The sequence below is a fragment of the Equus caballus genome, chromosome 23 (genome assembly GCF_041296265.1).
Source record: "Equus caballus isolate H_3958 breed thoroughbred chromosome 23, TB-T2T, whole genome shotgun sequence".
Classification (NCBI taxonomy): domain Eukaryota; kingdom Metazoa; phylum Chordata; class Mammalia; order Perissodactyla; family Equidae; genus Equus; species Equus caballus.
In genome coordinates this window covers 39,349,605-39,368,210 of record NC_091706.1, presented here as the reverse complement: position 1 = coordinate 39,368,210, position 18,606 = coordinate 39,349,605, and the positions used below count along the sequence as shown (strand labels likewise).

The 18,606-nt window shown below is 40.6% G+C and overlaps 1 protein-coding gene across 1 annotated transcript; it reads left to right on the top strand.

Annotated features, from left to right (window-relative positions):
- Nucleotides 1–299: 299 nt before the first annotated feature.
- AK3 (adenylate kinase 3) lies at nt 300–16,627 on the top strand. The gene is made up of 5 exons (XM_023627306.2): nt 300–632; nt 8,212–8,331; nt 9,734–9,906; nt 10,509–10,627; nt 14,773–16,627. The coding sequence occupies exons 1-5, from the start codon at nt 482–484 to the stop codon at nt 14,891–14,893; spliced, it is 684 nt and encodes a 227-aa protein (XP_023483074.1). The 5' UTR covers nt 300–481; the 3' UTR covers nt 14,894–16,627.
- Nucleotides 16,628–18,606: the final 1,979 nt, after the last annotated feature.

The following is an 18,606-nucleotide window of genomic DNA, read 5'->3' as shown; positions in this document are numbered from 1 at the left end:
CAGCGTGAAAGCAAGGGAGGAGGAGGAGAGGTCGCTCTGCAGCCCAGGAGGGGAAGGCGGAAGGGAGGGGAGGCAAATGCGGGCTGGGGGGAGCAGGAGGGGAGCGTCTGGTGACCCAGGAGAGCGGTGGGGCACAGGTGGTGGCAAGAAGGGCGCAAGGGTTGGGAGGGGCACGGAGGGGCGCAGTCTATCCGGCCGGGACTGATAGGGCGCGGGGTCGCCGAGGGGACGCGGCTTGCACGGGCCTGGCAGGGCCGGGCACGGGGGAGGGGGCGCCCGGGCGGCCGGGGGGCGGGGGCGGGGGCGGGCGCGGGCGGGGCGGCCCCGGTGACCGTCGCCTCACTTCCGGGAGCGCCCGGGCGCCGCGGCAGCCGTCTGTTCGCAGCGCTGCCGACCGGCCGGCTCCGGGTGGGGGAGCGGGGGAGCGCGCAGCCAGGCCCGAGGCCCTCTGCCCGCGCGGTCCGGGCCTCTCCCTGCGGCCATGGGGGCGTCCGCGCGCCTACTGCGCGCAGTGATCATGGGGGCGCCGGGCTCGGGCAAGGGCACCGTGTCGTCGCGCATCACCCAACACTTCGAGCTGAAGCACCTCTCGAGCGGGGACCTGCTCCGAGACAACATGCTTCGGGGCACAGGTGGGAGCACGCGGAGGGGTGGCCGGGCGCTGTATCCCGGGGCAGGAATGCGGGCGGAGAGGCCGGGGCGGCGGATGCCGGTCCCCGGATGCGGGTCCCGGGAGTCGGGCGCAGCATCTGTCTTCGCCGCCCGGGGAGAGACCCCGGGTTACTGAGCTACTGTTCCCCGAAACCTCTGGCCTGGTGGACAGCTTCAGGCGGGTTATTGGGGGAAATAACTAGGAAGTTAGGACAAGTTGGAAGTTCAAAGATTAAAGGACACCACTTGGCTCTTGAGAGGCATGTCCGGCCCCAGTCGCAGGTGCCCCTGAGGGTCCATCGCGCTCCGGCTTATTCTCCACGTGCCCTTGAGCCTGGAGAACTGTGTGCTCGCTCGCTCTTTACTTTTTTTTTTTTTTTAAACTCTATTGGATTTTCTGGTTCTGACCTTTCCCCCATATCTGAAGGTCGAATATTATTTACCCTCGTTGCAGGCACAAAGTTGGCTTAGCTCTTTGATATCCCCAGAGGTTTCTTAGACCCGAAAGCTATTCTGGGGCGTGGTCATTTGGAAGATTGTTTTCTTTTGCCAAATAAATTCTTATAACTCAGCACAAAATCCAGTCAACAAACTGTACACTTTACAATGGGTGGATTTTATGTTATGTAAATTATATCTTAAGAAAGCTGTTTTCAAAAAGTCAACAAGGCGAGTTTCATTTTCTCAAAAGTGTTGACCTTTGTTTTACAAAACAACTCATTTTGAAACTCCTTTTAAGAAATTAGAGAAGTAATTCCTGCACAAGGTAAAAAAAGATTGGAAACAGAACGGAAGTACATAAAATGAAAAGTAAAAAAGCCTTACATTCTTCAGAGGGTAACAGTGCCATGTGTTTCCGTTTAGAAATATGTATTTATGCACAAGCACATATATGTATATCCCTTATATTAAGCAATATGCAATCATAATATGTATGTATTCTGCATCAATGTGTTCTCACTTTATATCTGGGATATCTTTCCACATGATAACATAGAAATCCATTTCACTTTTTTAATGTTTGTATAGGCATCTATCTGCTGAATCTACTATGATTTTTTTTTTAGCCGATCCCCAATTGGTGGACATAGAGGTTATTTCTACATGGGATTGTTTTGTTTGTTTGTTTCAAAATACTTGACATTTAATGAATAAAAGAATCACCCCAGTGTTTTCAGTTTGTTTCTTGGAGTTCTGTTCAGCACCTAGTCTGGTGAATTACTACTTTTATTTTTCTCTTCTAACATTGATCTTTAAAAAAGTCATATAACTATTTTGTAGTTAATTAAACTTCTTCAAAAGGTTAATTGTTTGGCTCACTTGCTGAGTGTTCTTTGCAACATATTGAAGTAGTTAAGTAATGAAAACAGTCTCCAGGACTGTTTTTACCCAGCACCCAGCTGGGGTAAGGTTATCCAAAGTGGAAGGGAGTGAAGAATCCTAAAGGGATTCTCTGAAAAATAACTGAGCAGTGAGGCACAACTGTGTGGTTATAGAACACCTTGAGTGAAGAGTTAAGGATACGTTAATTTTGGGAAACAGAACATTTTTAAAAATTAAATTTAAAGACAAGTGAAGTTTTTTTTAAATTAAGGAATGGAACTCTTTGTTTATGCTTAACATCTCGTGACATGCCTGCTGCCCTGTTTCTGGCTCCACAAAATGAAAAGAGCCTAGAGGGAGGGAGGGAGGAGGGGATTGCTGGGAAAGAAGTTCAGCTTGCCTCAGGCCTTGCTCATTCTGGAGTTTTGTGGGCAATTCTTTAGCAAGGAAAACAGAAAACGGAGTTTAGGGAGGTGTCTTGAGATTGTTATTACAGATGTTCTGTATCTCAGGACTATGTATATATTCTCAATAAGTATTTGTGAACGGATTGGATATTTCCCACAGGAGCAGAGCCAAAACAGGGGTGTAATCTTTTGTTTAAAAAATACGGCTTGGGGCCGGCCCTGTGGCCGAGTGGTTAAGTTCGAGTGCTCCGCATCGGAGGCCCAGGGTTTGGCTGGTTGGGATCCTAGACGCAGACATGGTACCACTCATCAAACCATATTGAGGCGGCATCCCACATGCTACAACTAGAAGGACCCACAACTAAGAATATACAACTATGTACCGGGAGCCTTTGGGAAGAGAAAGGAAAAATAAAAAATCTTAAAAAAATACTGCTTAATATTTTTTGATACTAAAAGTGAACTATGTTTATTAAAAAGGAAGAAAACATGTCATGAGAATATAAAAAAAGGAATTAAAATCCTGTATACTTCCACTACACAGAGACAATTATAATTGACCCTTTAGTGCTTTCTCTTATATCCTTTTTTTCTCTGTATGTATTTGCAAAATTCTTATATTCTAAATGATGGCTTAGATACCTTTTTTCCCTCATATAGTGTAAGCAGTTTTAAAATGATATTTAATTTCATCAATTGCACAATTATTAATTTAAATGTCTTCCTATTAATTGAACATTTATGTTAACCATTTTTTGCTATAATCAATACCATTATGACTATCCTTATACATGAACATTTGGCAGCATCTCTGCTTATTTCCTTCAAATAAACTCCCTCGTGTAGAATTTCTATAAATAGTGATACCATCAAATAGTGCTGTAGAAGGATGGTGCCAGTTTACTGTCCAACCACCATTTCATGAGTGTGCCATGTTTTATAACCCATGGCTGTATTTTATAGCTAAAGTTTAAAATCATCTCAGCAGATATGATAAGGACACTGGAAACACAAAGCTACCTGTTGACAGTTGCAAACCTGGATTCCTTGAAGACCATCACTGGACCCTGGAGGCAGGAAACTTGAGTCTGACCCTTAGCCATTAGTCCACCCCTTTCATTTAAAGATGAGGAAACTAGGAGAGAAGGCTGAAAACCCAGGTGTCCTTGTGTGCCAATTAAATTTGCCTTTTATTATACAGTATTTCCCAAGTTGAAGTTCATGAGATAATTTTAGGTAGAGAATTTTTTTAATCTATTTTAAAGTGTATTTAAAAAACACTAACTAGCATACCAAACCTTTAATTTCATAAACATTATAGTTTATTTAGAAAGCTGAGTCGCTTTAAAGAAAAGTATATAGTAAATAATAGTTCAGCTATGGCAGAAACTGTAAGGTTTCCATATGATTGCCCAAAGTTTGAGAAACTACCCTGCAGCTCAGTGCTTCTTGAACACATAACCCTGAACTACATGCCTAACCCTTTTGATCTCATTTGTTCTCTATGAGTTTGGGGGATTGAACTCAGTAGATAATCTTCAAAGCCTCAGTCAGCTCCCAAGATTCTGTCTATCCAACAAAACTTTAATTATGTACACCCGTGCAGCATAAATAGGGCTAACTAGAATGATATTGACAGTAGAGCAGCTTATTTTTGTAATGGTAAAAAATTCAATTTGTAATAGGCAAGACATTTACATGATTTGGAATTCCAAACAATATAAAAGGACAGTTAGTGAAAAGATCCTTCCAGAGATATTTCATGTATACACAACCAAATGTTTACCTCTTCTTCCCTCTGTTTCTTTTTTTTCTTTTTTACATAAGTGGTAGCAAACTGTACATACTGTTCTGTACCTTTAACAATATTACTTTCCATGCGGGTTGCCCATTTTTTTTCCACCAGCTTTATTGAGATGTAATTCACATACCATATAATTTACCCAATTAAGGTTTACAATTCAATGGGTTTTAGTACATTCAAGAGTTGTGCAGCTATCACCACAGTTTTAGAACATTTTTATCACCGCCAAAAGAAACACTATTTCCACTAGCAGTCACTCCCCATTTTTCCTCAGTGCTCCCAGCCCTAGGCAACCACTAATCTTCCTTCTCTATCTATAAATTTGCCTATTCTGGATATTTCATGTAAATGGAATGATCCAATATGTGGTCTTTTGTGTCTGGCTTCTTTTACTTAGCATGATGTTTTCAAGTTCATACACTTTGCAACATGTGTCAGTACTTCATTTCTTTTTAAGGCTGAATAATATAATTTTGTATGGATATACCACATTTTATTTACCCATTCATCACTTGATGGACATTTGGGTTGTTTCTCCTTTTTGGCTATTGTGAATAATGTTGCTGTGAACATTCATGTGTAAGTTTTTGTGTGGACATGTTTTTATTTCTCTTGGGTATATACCTAGGAGTGGAATTGCTCAGTCCTATGGTAACTCAGTTTAACCTCTTGAAAAACTGGCACACTGTTTTCCAAATTGGTTATACCGTATATAATCCTACGAGCAATATATGAGAGTTTCAATTTCTCAACATTCTTGCCAATACTTGTTATTCTCTGTCTTTTTGATTATAGCCATCCTAGTTGAGTGTGAAGTGGTATCTTATTGTGGTTTCTATTTGTATTTCCCAGATATCTAATGGTGTGGAACATCTTTTCATGTGCTTATTAGCCATTTGTATATCTGCTTTTTTATATTCAGATCCTTTGACCATTTTCTAAAAAAATGGGTTGTCTTTTGATTGTTGAGTTGTAAGAATTCTTTGGATATTCTAGATACAAGTTCCTTATCAGATACATGATTTACAAAAATGTTCTCCCATTCAGTGGATTGTGTTTTCACCTTCATTATGTGTTCTTTGAAGCATAAAGGTTTTTAATTTTAATGAAGTCTAGTTTGTCTATTTTTCCCTTTGTTGCTTCGGCTTTGGGTTTCAGATCTAAGAAACCATTGCCTAATGCAAAGTCATGGGGATTTACACCTATGTTTTATTTTAAGAGTTTTGTAGTTTTAGCTCTTACATCTAGGTGTGTGATACATATTGAGTTATTTTTTACATACAGTGTGAGGTAGAGGTCCAACTTTATTCTTTGGTATATGGATATTCAGTTACCCCAGCACCATTTGTTGAAAAGACTATTTTTCCCCCGTTGAATTGTCTCGGCGTCCTTGTCGAGAATCAGTTGACTGTAAATGTGAGGGATTATTTCTGGACTCTCAATTCTGTTCCCTTAATCTATATGTCTATCCTTTTCTTTTAAAATATTTTATTTTTCCTTTTTCTCCCCAAAGCCCCCTGGTACATAGTTGTGTATTTTTAGTTGTGGGTCCTTCTAGTTGTGGCATACGGATGCTGCTTCAGCATGGCCTGATGAGTGGTGCCATGTCCGTGCCCAGGATTCGAACTGGTAAAACCCGGGGCCGCCAAAGTGGAGTGCGCAGACTTAACCACTCGGCCACAGGGCAGGCCCCGTATACATCTATCCTTATGCCAGTACCACAGTGTCTTGATTGCTGTTTTGAAATTCTAAATGTGTGTCCCTCCAACTTTGTTCTTCGTTTTCAAGATTGTTTTGGCTAATCTGGGTCCCTTGCATTTCCATATGGATTCTACCATCAGTTTGTCAATTTCTGCAAAGACACCAGCTGGAATTTTGATAGGGTTACATTGAATCTGTAGATCATTTTCAGGGAGCGTTGCCATTTTAATATTAAATGTTCTAATCCATGAATATGAGATGTCTTCCATTTAGTTAGGTCTTCTTTATTTTTTCAGTAATGTTGTAGTTTACAGATTACCAGTTTTGCACTTTCTAAAGTATATTGCTAAGTTTTTTGTTCTTTTTGATACAATTGTAAATGGAATTGTTTTCTTAATTTTATTTTCAGATTGTTCGTTGTTGATTTTTGTGTATTGATCTTGTACCCTGCAACTTTGCTGAACTCATTTATTAGTTCTGATGGTTTTTAGTGGATTACTTAGAACTTTCTATATGCAGGATCATGTTATCTGCAAATAGAGATAGTTTTACTTCTTCCTTTCTGGGTGCCTTTTATTTCTTTTCTGGACTAACTCCCCTGGCTACGATCTCTTGCATAATGTTGAACAGAAGTGGCAAGAGCAGATCATTGTTTCTTAAAGCTGTTCTTATAGGATGAAATTAAGGACTTTATCAGTTAATCCCATCATCTCAATCGATTTGTTACCATTAGTTGATGGTTTAGAAGAGGGCGTGGCCTGAAGAGAGAGCTGAGAGGAGTTTTAGGGACTCAGTCCTGGAGAATTGCAAGTTTTTACGTTTTTCCCAAACACTGTTGCCGAGGTTGAGCTCTGCTTCCCCAAGCAGTGGTCAAAAGCCTGACGACAGAGAGGTGCACACATCTACTGAGTTTGTGGGCCTTTCCGATAGGGTGTTTTAATGTTAGCACTCAGAACCCAGGGCCTCTCTCAGATGCAGTTTGTAAAGCCCGGCAGTACACCTGTCCAATGGCAGCCAATTTCCATGCAGTGAATGTGTTAAAATCTTAAAGTTTCATGAATTTGACAATTTAGAATCTGTTCTGAAGTCAGTATGGCAATTCATACTAAGAATTATGAAAATAGTCATATACTTTGAACCTTTAATCTGACTCGTGGGAATTTATCCATCAGAAATAATTGAGAAGACAAAAAAAAGACAGACAAGAGAAAAGGTGTTAAGATATATAAAAGCAGCAGTGGTAGGGAAAAACTAAGACTAATTTAAATAATTTAAGTGTCTAACAGTACTGCTCTGATAGAGTGTATTTTTATATATCAAACATGGATGTATATTGGTAGAATGTTACATAGTTACAAAAAATGACTATATAAAACCACTGAAAAGTATTTACAAAATAATGCTAAGTGAAAAAAGAACACAAAACTATAGATACACAGATTACAGTGGTATTACAATTCTGAATGTATATAAATAAATTTGGTAAGAGATGATGAGAAAATTAAAATACTGTTGCAAAAGGATGACATGTTTTATTAATAAAAATATGATATGATCACAGTGCTAACTGGTCAAAAGTTGAATTGTGACAGCAGCATCTATTTAGAGGTTTAGAAAAATCTCTAGTTACATGATAGAAGGCATTTAAACTGAGGCAATTAAAAATAATGACTATTTCAAATTCTTCTTATTTTGTTTTTTTGAAGATGGCCCTGAGCTAACATCTGTTGCCAATCTTTTTTTTTTTCTCTTCTTCTCCCCAAAGCACCCCCAGTTCACAGTTGTATATTGTAGTTGTAGGTCCTTCTGGTTGTGTTAGGTGGGATGCCTCCTCAGCATGGCCTGATGAGCGGTGCTAGGTCCCTGCCCAGGATCCAAACCAGCGAAACCCTGGGCTGTGGAAGCGGAGCGCACAAACTCAACTCGTCGGCCATGAGGATGGCCCCTCAAATTACTATTTAAAAAGAAAATAATTTCAGTTATTCTTTGTTTTTTTTCTGATAGAAAATACAGAAAAGTGCAAATACATTTCAAAAGTCACTTATAATTCTGTCATACAGAGATGACTACTGTTAACGTATTGGTCTGTAGCTTTCTATTATTTTTTCTGTCTATACATTTAAATTTATTTTTACGTAATGGAGAATCTGAGATAAGCACAGATTATTTTGTAACCTGTGTTTTTATCATAAAAGTTGATGATGCACATTTTCATACGAAGGTACTTATCCAGGTCTTCTTTAGGCGACCAGTTTCCTAGGGGCCCGGAATGGGATAGAACAAACATACTTGCTGATTTGCTTTTTTCCCCTCCCTCTGCTGTAGAAATTGGTGTGTTAGCCAAGACTTTCATTGACCAAGGGAAGCTCATCCCAGATGATGTCATGACTCGGCTGGCCCTTCATGAGCTGAAAAATCTCACCCAACATAGCTGGCTGTTGGATGGTAAGTGAAGTGTTGTGAGCATTTCAGCTGCCCCAAATGATGAGTGCAGGCAGGAGAATGAGCATTTCATGGGTACAGACAGACATCATGGATGGTGGGCTGCCAGTCACCACCCTGAGGCCTTGGGCCAGTCATCCTCTCTGGGCCTGCTTCTTTATCCAAATGGAAAGAGGGAAGTGGACTGCCACATTTTCTAAGCTCACTTCAGATGTGACTTTAGTTCCTTCCCCTTCCTTTGAGAATATTTTATGATGAGGAAGAATCACCACAAAAGAAGGAAGACTGGAGGGTAACTTACAATCAGCTATAAACTTTCCCCAACCAGAAGTGTGACAGAATCCTTGAGGATAAGTTGATTTTTTTTTTTTTAAGATTTTATTTTTTCCTTTTTCTCCCCAAAGCCCCCAGGTACATAGTTGTATATTCTTCGTTGTGGGTCCTTCTAGTTGTTGCATGTGGGATGCTGCGTCAGCGTGGTTTGATGAGCAGTGCCATGTCCGTGCCCAGGATTCGAACCAACGAAACACTGGGCTGCCTGCAGCGGAGCGCGCGAACTTAACCACTCGGCCACCGGGGCCAGCCCCGATTTTTTTTTTTAAGATTTTATTTTTCCTTTTTCTCCCAAAGCCCCCTGGTACATAGTTGTGTACTTTTAGTTGTGGTCCTTATAGTTGTGGCATGTGGGATGCCACCTCAGCATGGCTTGGTGAGCAGTGCCATGTCCGTGCCCATGATTCGAACTGGCGAAACCCTGGGCCACCGAAGCCGAGTGCGCGAACTTAACCACTCGGCCACAGGGCCCGCCCCAGATAAGTTGATTTTTAGTTTCTAGAGAGAGAGAAAGAGGTATTTATTGTAAGGAATTGGCTCACATGATTATGGAGGCCAACACGTCCCAAGATCTTCAGGGTGAGTTGACAAACGGGAGATTTGGAGAATTGATGGGTGGTGTAGTTCCAATCTTAAGGCCAATAGGCTCGAGACCCAGGAAGAGCAGATGTTTCAGTTTGAGTCTGAAGACAAAGCCAGTCGGGCAGGAGGAATCCCCCTTTATTTGGCAGGGAGCGGCAGCTCTTTTGTTCTGTCCAGGCCTTCAATGGATTAGATGAGGCCCACCCACATTAGGGAGAACAATCTGCTCTACTCAGTCTACTGATTTAAACGCGAATCTCGTCCAAAAACACCCTCACAGACAAACCCAAAATATTATTTGTCCAAATATTTGGGTACCCCATGGTCTGGTCAAGTTGACACATAAAATTAACTATCACGGTTGCCCTACAGCTGTGATCAGCCTGCCTGGCGTTACTGCTTTTGTTCACATTGCTTAAATTACCTAATTCTCTTCCTTCTTCCCTCGTCCCTCCCTTTCTTCCTTTGTTCCTTTTTTTAATTTGTAAAGGTTTTCCAAGGACACTTCCACAGGCAGAAGCCCTGGATAAAGCGTATCAGATAGACACAGTGATTAATCTGAATGTGCCCTTTGAAGTCATTCAGCACCGCCTCACTGCCCGCTGGATTCATCCAGCCAGCGGCCGAGTCTACAACATGGAATTCAACCCTCCCAAAACACTGGTGAGTAGTTGTGGTGTTGCTCACACAGCCTTCCAGGTAGCAGACTGTTTTGGGTCCTCTTGAGTCCACAGATATAAGTTCTAAGACCTTGGAAATCCTCCACTGGTCCAAAACTCCGGAGGGCATGTTCTTAGATTCCTTGGTGTAGTTGACTGGTCCAGTCCGCTCAGCTTGGTAGTAAAGGTGTCGCCGGGAGCAGCAGGGGTTTGTTACTCCTTCAGAAGCATTTCTTGATTCCCTGCTGTGTGCCAGGGAGTGTGTTGGGAGCTGGGGCAATAGGGATTAGCAACACCTTGGTTTGTTTAGGGCTTGCGGTTGAGATCCCAGGTATGTAGCTGAATCTTTTTGTGTATATGTGAAATTATTTTGAGGCTGCTAAGAAAATCTTTAAGGAGAAGGTGACTGATACTGTAGAGATGATCCTAGGGTCTCATGGTGCTGTCATGTGGTGATCTGGGTTTGAATTTGATTCCGTTTATTTAAAAGCACATTTTTATGTTTGGTGCTTAGGAAAAAATGTCTTTAAAAATCATGGAACTGCTTATAAAAATATCTTTCAAAAATGTGATCTTTGATACCAGTCTCTTTTAACTCCTGTTTAGGGTGTTGATGATGTGACTGGAGAGCCTCTCGTTCAGCGGGAGGATGACAAACCAGAGACAGTTGTCAAGAGGCTGAAGGCCTACGAGGCGCAAACAAAGCCGGTCCTGGATTACTACCAGTGAGTCTGTCACTTTGTAGAACTTCTCTTGCCTCGTGAAGCACTAAGTCAGTTTTTGCTTATTCATGCTTTGCAGCCGAAATGCTAAAATACCAGAAGATCCAGTTCAAATTGGTTTAAACAGTAAAGGAAATGTATTAGCTTGTGTAACAGAGGAGTCCAGAAGGTAGGTTGGCCTTCAGTTGCCCTTAGGTTTGATCGGAGTTTTGCCGTTGTCCTCAGCTTTGTGTTGGCTTTGTCCTCAGGCTTCCTGCATATTTGCAGACAGGGGCCAGGAACAGCCGGGGCATCATCTTTCATGAAGGGCTGAAGGGTCACCTTTCCCCCAGTGAACAAAAGCCCTGCGCATCACGCAGATTGGATCAGCTTGAACAGCCTCTGTGGTCAGGGAATGCCTTGTTCTACCTGTTGGAGGCCTGGGTTACCGCCCATTCCTGAACCAGGCACTGGGATGGGGGGATTACACCCGCAGCTCGGAGTGGTTTAGTCTCACCCAAACTCTGCTGTCTGGTGGAGGGAGGGCTGGAATGAATCCTGGGGAGGCAAACTTAATCATGCCCACGGCCTGTGACAGTGGAGGACACTACAGCAAAGAAGACTCTCAAATCGCAAATAATCCTCACATCATTTATTTGGCTAGGTCTTTTAAAGCTTCTATTCTAACATAGTTTTGTCTGCTCTTGAGGGAATTCATGCTCCACAACAGATGTAGGAACTGTGCTGAATTAATTTTTGACTCAGGCTAAGAAATGATCCAGTTTCCTAACTCAGCCTTTCCCTCTCCTTAGAGGACAGATTGCATCCCCTTTCAGTTCATTTATTCACTTACTGAATAATGGTTCAGCCTCAGGACAGTACAGTCTTGTGGTTAGAGCACAGACTCTGGAGCCAAACTGCCTGAGTTCAAATCCTAGTTCACCACTTATTAACTTGGCCTTAACTTCTGTTTTTCCTCTGTAAAATGGAGTGAGAATAGAGGGTTGAAAGATGAATTAATATGTGTAACTCTTAGAATTGTGTCTGACACATAGTAAGCTAATAATTATTAGCTATTATTGTTGTTGTTGTTATAACAGAGTAAGTGTGCAGTGAAATATACGGCAATAGTCTCCAAGCCGTTTTAATAGTTGTCTCTGGAGGGCAAAATTTCAAGGGAGTTGGTGATTCACTTCCCACATAGGTGGTATTATAATTTTGTGATTTATGTAATGAGGCTGGCTCTGCAGATTACCAGCGCTGTGGCCCTTGGCAAGGTATTTAACCTCTGTGCCACAAATTCTTCATGTGTAAAATCAAAGCAGTATTAAATAGTGCCTACTTTATAGGGTTGTTAAAGGAATTAAGTTTGAGAATCCATGTAAAGACTGACAATAGCCCTGGCATTATTAAATCGCTGAGTGTTGGCTGTTTTTGTTTTTTTTTGTTTTATTTTTGTGAGGAAGATTGGCCCTGCACTAACATCTGTTGCCAATACTCCTCTTTTGCTTGAGGAAGATTGTCACTGAGCTAACATCTGTGCCAGTCTTCCTCTGTTTTATGTGGGATGCTGACACAGCATGACTTCACTACTGGTGGTAGGTCTGTGCTGGGATCTGAACCTGCAACTCCTGGGCTGCCGAAGCAGAGTGCGAACTTAAGCACTATGCCACTGGGCCGGCCCCTTGGCTGTTATGATTTACTCTGGTAAATCACAATTTACACTGTGCTAACCTCTTAGTCCACACACAGATAATTAGACCCAGTCCCTGCCAAGCCCCAAGAAACTCTCACCTTCCATATGTTGATGAGGCAGAGAGCTGGGTAAATAATATTTATCATACAACAAGATTATATCAGTCAGGAACCTAATTCACACTAGGTTAAGCAAAAGGGAAATTTATTGGTCATGTAACTAAAAGGTCCAAAGGTAGATGGCTAGGTCCAGGTGTTCAAACAGTGTATTAGGCCTCGGTCAGTCTCTACTCCATTTGCCTATCTTTGCTTCAATCTCAGGTGGGCTCTCCCTGTGCGAGGCCCTCATCATTCCAGCTTACCTCCTACCAGTTCAGCTACCCCAGCAGGAAAGAGAGCCTCTTTGCCAGCAGAAGTCCTGGAGTTGGCACTGATTAGGTCACATGTCCATCCTTGAAGCTGGGAAGTGGGGACAGTCCCACCTGAACCTCATGGAGTTTGGCGAAGAGGTTGTTTCCCGAAAAGTGTTTGTTATTCACTCAAAAGTAACCAGAAGAAGGGAGAACGCATTGTTGCTGGGCTGGTAACACTGCAAGGCTATTAATAGAGGTAATCACTGAATGCTCTGGCAGCACAGTGGCTCTGGGGATTAGTTATGTGGGAACTAATGTGGGAAGGGAAGGTGGGGAACGCTGCAGAGATGAAGCGTATGACCCGGGTCCCTATCTTAGGCGATACCCTAGTTTTTCTAACGCTTCTGGCTTTTGCTGCCTCTTGCCATTAATTGAAACTTGTCCTTCTAAGCTCCCACACATAGAACTAGGACTGGACTTAACCAAAAATTGCAGGTGGTAGTTGCAACAACTTTAGAGATAGTTAGCATTGTTCTTTAAAAATACTGACAGTTATATATATATATATTTTTTAAAGATTTTATTTTTTCCTTTTTCTCCCCAAAGCCCCCCGGTACATAGTTGTGTATTCTTCGTTGTGGGTTCCTCTAGTTGTGGCATGTGGGACGCTGCCTCAGCGTGGTCTGACGAGCAGTGCCATGTCCGCGCCCAGGATTCGAACCGACGAAACACTGGGCCACCTGCAGTGGAGCGCGCGAACCTAACCACTAGGCCACGGGGCCAGCCCGGACAGTTATATTGTTTTTAAAACTCTTGCAGCTGTGCAACATTTATAGAGTAATTAGGTCTGTGTTTAAAAACATGATGCTCTTACTCTTTAGAGGACCAATAGTTGAAGCTGGTTCCATTTTATTACATAGAAATTAAAATGACCAATGTTCGTCCAAGGTATGGCTTTAGGATTGACTAGGTGCCTGTAGTTGTGCCCTCAGTAATTAACCCACTTGTGACATTGGCTTGATTTTACAGTGACTCTTCAAGAGGCTTAGGGTAGCTAAGAAGCTTGTTCTCTTGAAAGCTTTACAAGATGACGGTGAATTTAGAAGCAGGAGGGCTTCTAATATGCAAAGAATACTGTATTAGCATAATGTCTCTGTTTAGCAGATGTTTCTTACCAAGAAAACAGTGGGAATTATTTAAGTTAGTCTTAACTGTGGCAAATTTTATGAGGTATCAGGAAAGGAATGTTTTTGTCCCCGGTGAAACCTCTGAAAGTCTAGTGAACAGGCTGCAGAGGTATAACTGATCCTGTTTTTAGAAAGCAGTAAACCAGAGTTCTTCAGTTGCTCTTACGCAGCCTCTAAGCCACTGTGTATATGAGTGGGTTAGAGGGGGACGGTAAGCAAGAGGAATGCCAGAATCTCTGGAGGGCAGCTGTTTGTTCTGAAAGGTAACCCCAGGATTCTGATCCTCTTCACCATCTCACCCCAAAGAAACTGGAGTAAATAGACTTTGGCTGCTGGTCTGGTGACAAGCCAGACAGATCTGCCTGGGGACAAATGGAGAAACACAAGAGGAAATAATAAAAACTGTACTTTTTAATCCCCCTCACATTTAGAAGGATAGCATAGAAGAAAAAATAAACCTAGGTGAAAAGAAGGAAGCATAATCAAGCATTAAACAGCTGTTCTGCAAATGGGCTGGCAGAAAGCTAAGGGGCGTCCTGGTGTCTGGCAGGCCCTGTGTTTGGAAGCACGCTACCATTTTGGTGATTTGGGCTGTTACTTTACATCTCTTGACACACAGTTCTATCAGTAAAATAAGGGAACTTGAATTTCAGAAAGGATTAAATGAACTGTTATATTAAAGCACTTAGCACATGCTCAATAAACGGTAGGTGCTATTATTTTCTAATTATTTTCTTATAATTCTGTAAGCCAGAGGGCAAAACAAATCTAAAATCTAGGTTTTCCAATGCCCAGTAAAGTGCCTTTCGCTTGATCACACAGACTTAAACTTACTGAGACTCCTAAATCCACATTATCATCTTTTAAGAGTCATTTTGAAAAAGCTTTTTGGGAAGACTCAGACCTGTGTTTGTTTTTGTTTCGTCATCTTTAGGAAAAAAGGGGTGTTGGAAACATTCTCTGGAACAGAAACCAACAAGATCTGGCCTCATGTATATGCTTTCCTACAAACAAAAGTTCCACAAGTAAACCAGGAAGCATCAGTTACTCCATGAGGAAAAGTGCCTATAACTAGTAAGATGGGCAGAAGCTCCTTGTCCTAAGACTCATGTATGAATTCTTTGAAAATTGTATTAATTTCATTTCTACTGATTTTATTCTGGAAATTAAGGATGTGCCAAATGAGTCAGATACCAAGATTCATCTTTTGAAATTGTCTAGTCTGTTTTATCTAGTTATCTTCTATGGGTGTGCAATTCAAAAGCATCAGAGATGTCTAAACTTTTGGAAAATCTTTTAGAGCATGATTAAAAGAGTAATGGTAGTAATCTAACGTTTGTTCAGAAGAGTAAGTGGCTGATAGAGTTTTCTGTGTCTTCTGGAAAAGTGAAAAAAAAAATTCCATGTAATTTGGGGAAAATATCTCAGTAGAGGCTTTTGTGTAGACCGATACCAAAGACATCTCTGGCACTGTGGTACACGATTTTGTGAGACACTATGTTTATAAAATTCCAGAAAATACGCAACTGGATTTACACATCAGTTGCAGGATGCAAATTCACTGCTGCCTTTACACTAAGAAACTTACAAGCTAGCCATATATGCTGTATTTATTTTGTTAAACATACCTTCAGTTTACTCAGAATTTTCAATTCACCATAAAAATCTATGAGTTAGTATACAGGAAAATATTTGTTTCCTGTTATTAGTTATTGTTATGACTTGTTTTCTTTTGGAAATACATGTGTACTGAGGGATATGATTTATGTTAGAAACTGACATTATAAGTTCTTGCAAAAGCACCAAAATTGAATTTTCAATGGAAAATATAATTAAAGTCTTATTTTCTCAGATGTTACTCAGGGTAAGAAATGCATGCTCTAGGTTCGACTTGCCAGTTTCTCTTTTTGATCAAAATGTATGATCTGCCTTGATGAGTAACAAATTAAAGTACAAAAAAAAAAAGAAGGAAGACCCATAGCACTAGGTAAGCTCAACTGTGTCATTAGGAAATAGAAATAAATCAGGTTTGTCTGGGGAAAATTCCTTTGACATAAATAACAATCATAACTAGTAAACAGGTGTAGCAATTAAAAGGGTTTCTATGACAGGTTAAAAAAGACTAGGAGACTGAATTTGCTGAAGGAGTTCTTTATTCCGAATCAAAGTTGACACCTGCTAGCACTCACTGCCATCCCAGCTTAAAGGCAAAGAACTCTGCTGGTGAATGTAATCTGAGCAGCCATTTTAAAATCAAAATGATTTGATTCCTTAGTGGGGCAATAAGGATGTATGTGTACGTACTGTGGCCTGGAAGGAAGAGTGAGGCAGTATGAGAAGTGGGGGAGAAACCTCATTTATCTTCAATGGCATACTTACTCTTAATTTTACTTGGTGCTAAATCAAATGAAACAAGTCCTTATACAAGCTGTCATTAACTGCCTTTGAAAATTTGGCTCATTTTATTTCAGGCACTTAAAATACAATTGCCAGCAAGTGGTTCTTATGTATTTGTGGGGAAAAAACTTATTTTCTTTTGATTTTTTAAAAATCACTGTTGATCTCCCAGAGGGGATCACGGCTTTAAAAAAAAAGATTATAGTAAACATTTCATTCTTTACAAAACTTCCTATGTTTTATTGGAATGTTAATATTATGTGCTTTCTAAAAACTTTGTGAGCTACTAAATTTATGAATTATCACTGGGTTAACCACTAAATTTATGAATTATCACTAGGTTATTGGCATACATTAGAATTAATAGAATAAAATTAAATTTTTGAACTGTGGATGTTACTTTGTCCTTGGTACTTCACAGGGCTCACTCCATCCCACCTTCTATTCTACTGCCCGGATGTCTCACTGGCTTCTGAATTAGTGACTGCTTTCTAATAGTTGTCTTGAAACAGTACACAGGCTGGTTTCATTTTACACTGTCCTTTATCTCCTGCTATAGTTGCAATCACACTGGCCCTCTTGACACCCTTAAGAGATTTGGAAATTAAAAAGAGGGGTAGAAGAACATGGCTATGAAGACTCAAGACTTCTTTCCTGTGACCATTTTCTCCCCACACCCAAAACACTTAACCCAAAGTTTTGTACTTGCATCCATTACTTTGGGAAACACCTGCACTATTACTTTTTTCTTTATTAAAGCAAACAAAAAAAATTTGTTTCATGCTGAGTTGATGTCACAGACAGCTCTGATGAACAATCTCATTGCTGAGGAGTACATCCTGCTAAAAACCATAAAAATGCTGCAGCGACCATCGTTATGATTTATGTGCCACACGGAAATATGTCTGGAGCTGAATGCCATGGCTAGAAGTTACTAGGCCTTAGTTAAAGGATAATGAGAACAGTACATCAACTCATTACCCTATTTTCTGGAGTGCCATAGTTATTTTGGTACACCTTTCATAAGCATTGTGTGCTGTGGGAAATACAAAGTGGCAGTACCATCCAGAAATTTTATTTCTCAATTACATTTGAAATAGGTTAAATACCAGCTCAAATTTCTAAACCCCATCCCATAGCTACTTCCCCCTCAGCTATTTACAATGGCATTCTAGCAAAATAAAATATTTTGGACACTCATAGATTCTGACAAACTTACCTATGTTAACAACAAATCATGGTCATTACAAACCTCAGATTAAATTGTTGTAATACTTGCAACCAACAGCAAAAATAAATTTCTATTTTAAAACATGTTTATAAGGTGTCTTCTCAGTGACAAAAGAAAATATTCCCAGACACTGGTAAACCGCAGAAATAGCTTTCTTAGCTTTCTAATTCAAGATTTTGACTTCGGAGGATACAGTTTAAAAATTTTAAAACACAGTCAAACTAGTCTCCCTGTGCTTTAAGATTCTGGTAAAAGCCAGTGTGCTTTGTAGAGTTCATACCCCTCTTCCTGCGTTTCTTTAACGTTCACGTGTCTTCTATATATACAGCAGTGAGTGAAGTTAAACTGTCGTGCCAGATTGCACTTTGGAAGGATTTCGCCACAGTGTAAATCAATCTGGTAATGTGTCACACTTAACCAAAGGACTCTAAATTTAAAGTGTTTAAAAGAGTAAACAGCATGCAGAAGCATGCTGTCTAAAGAAACAGGTTGAAAGATGTATTTTTATCATTTTCATATTTAGAAAAGATTAAACTTCATGTCTAATTCTTCAAGGCTTATGAGAATGGTTTTGACTTCATTATTAGATGGTAAGCAATTTATAATCAACTTTTATTCTTCTTTGTATCCCCTCCCCTCCATGAGCTTACATAGTAAGCAAGGAAAAACTTATTAGATGAATCAGCTTCTCAGAAGACCTGTGAAATAGTACATTCATGTCTGTTACAGATGGGAAATGGATGCATAGAATTTTAGAACTTATTAAAACTATATGCTATAGTCGCAAAATGGAAATGAAAAGCCTGACCTCAACACAGACAAGTACATTTCTGTCCCACATCAATTTAAGAACTGAAATACACGACTGACTCTGAGGACAGTACATTGACATCTTTTTATTTTTTCTGAAAATACCTCAAGGTTAACTTCAAGATCACTTTGCCTAAACCCGCAATCACATTTTTCATCCTGTAAGAAAGACTACTTACTAAATTCTTGTTCTTTGGGCAACATGTTAATTCACTTTAATAGGAATACTAGTCTGAATGAAGAGCCAGTTTTCCTAAAGAGAAGCTGTAGGAGATTGTGAGCTTATTATGCAAGATTTGAAAGAGCCAACTGATGGTCTAACTGGATGAG

Bases quoted from the DNA above. Each gene is read 5' to 3' on its own strand.
- AK3 (XM_023627306.2), top strand. From the start codon at position 482: ATGGGGGCGTCCGCGCGCCTACTGCGCGCAGTGATCATGGGGGCGCCG. The intron at 633-8,211 runs GTGGGAGCACGC...CCTCTGCTGTAG, and splicing joins CAACATGCTTCGGGGCACAG to AAATTGGTGTGTTAGCCAAG. The intron at 8,332-9,733 runs GTAAGTGAAGTG...TAATTTGTAAAG, and splicing joins ACATAGCTGGCTGTTGGATG to GTTTTCCAAGGACACTTCCA.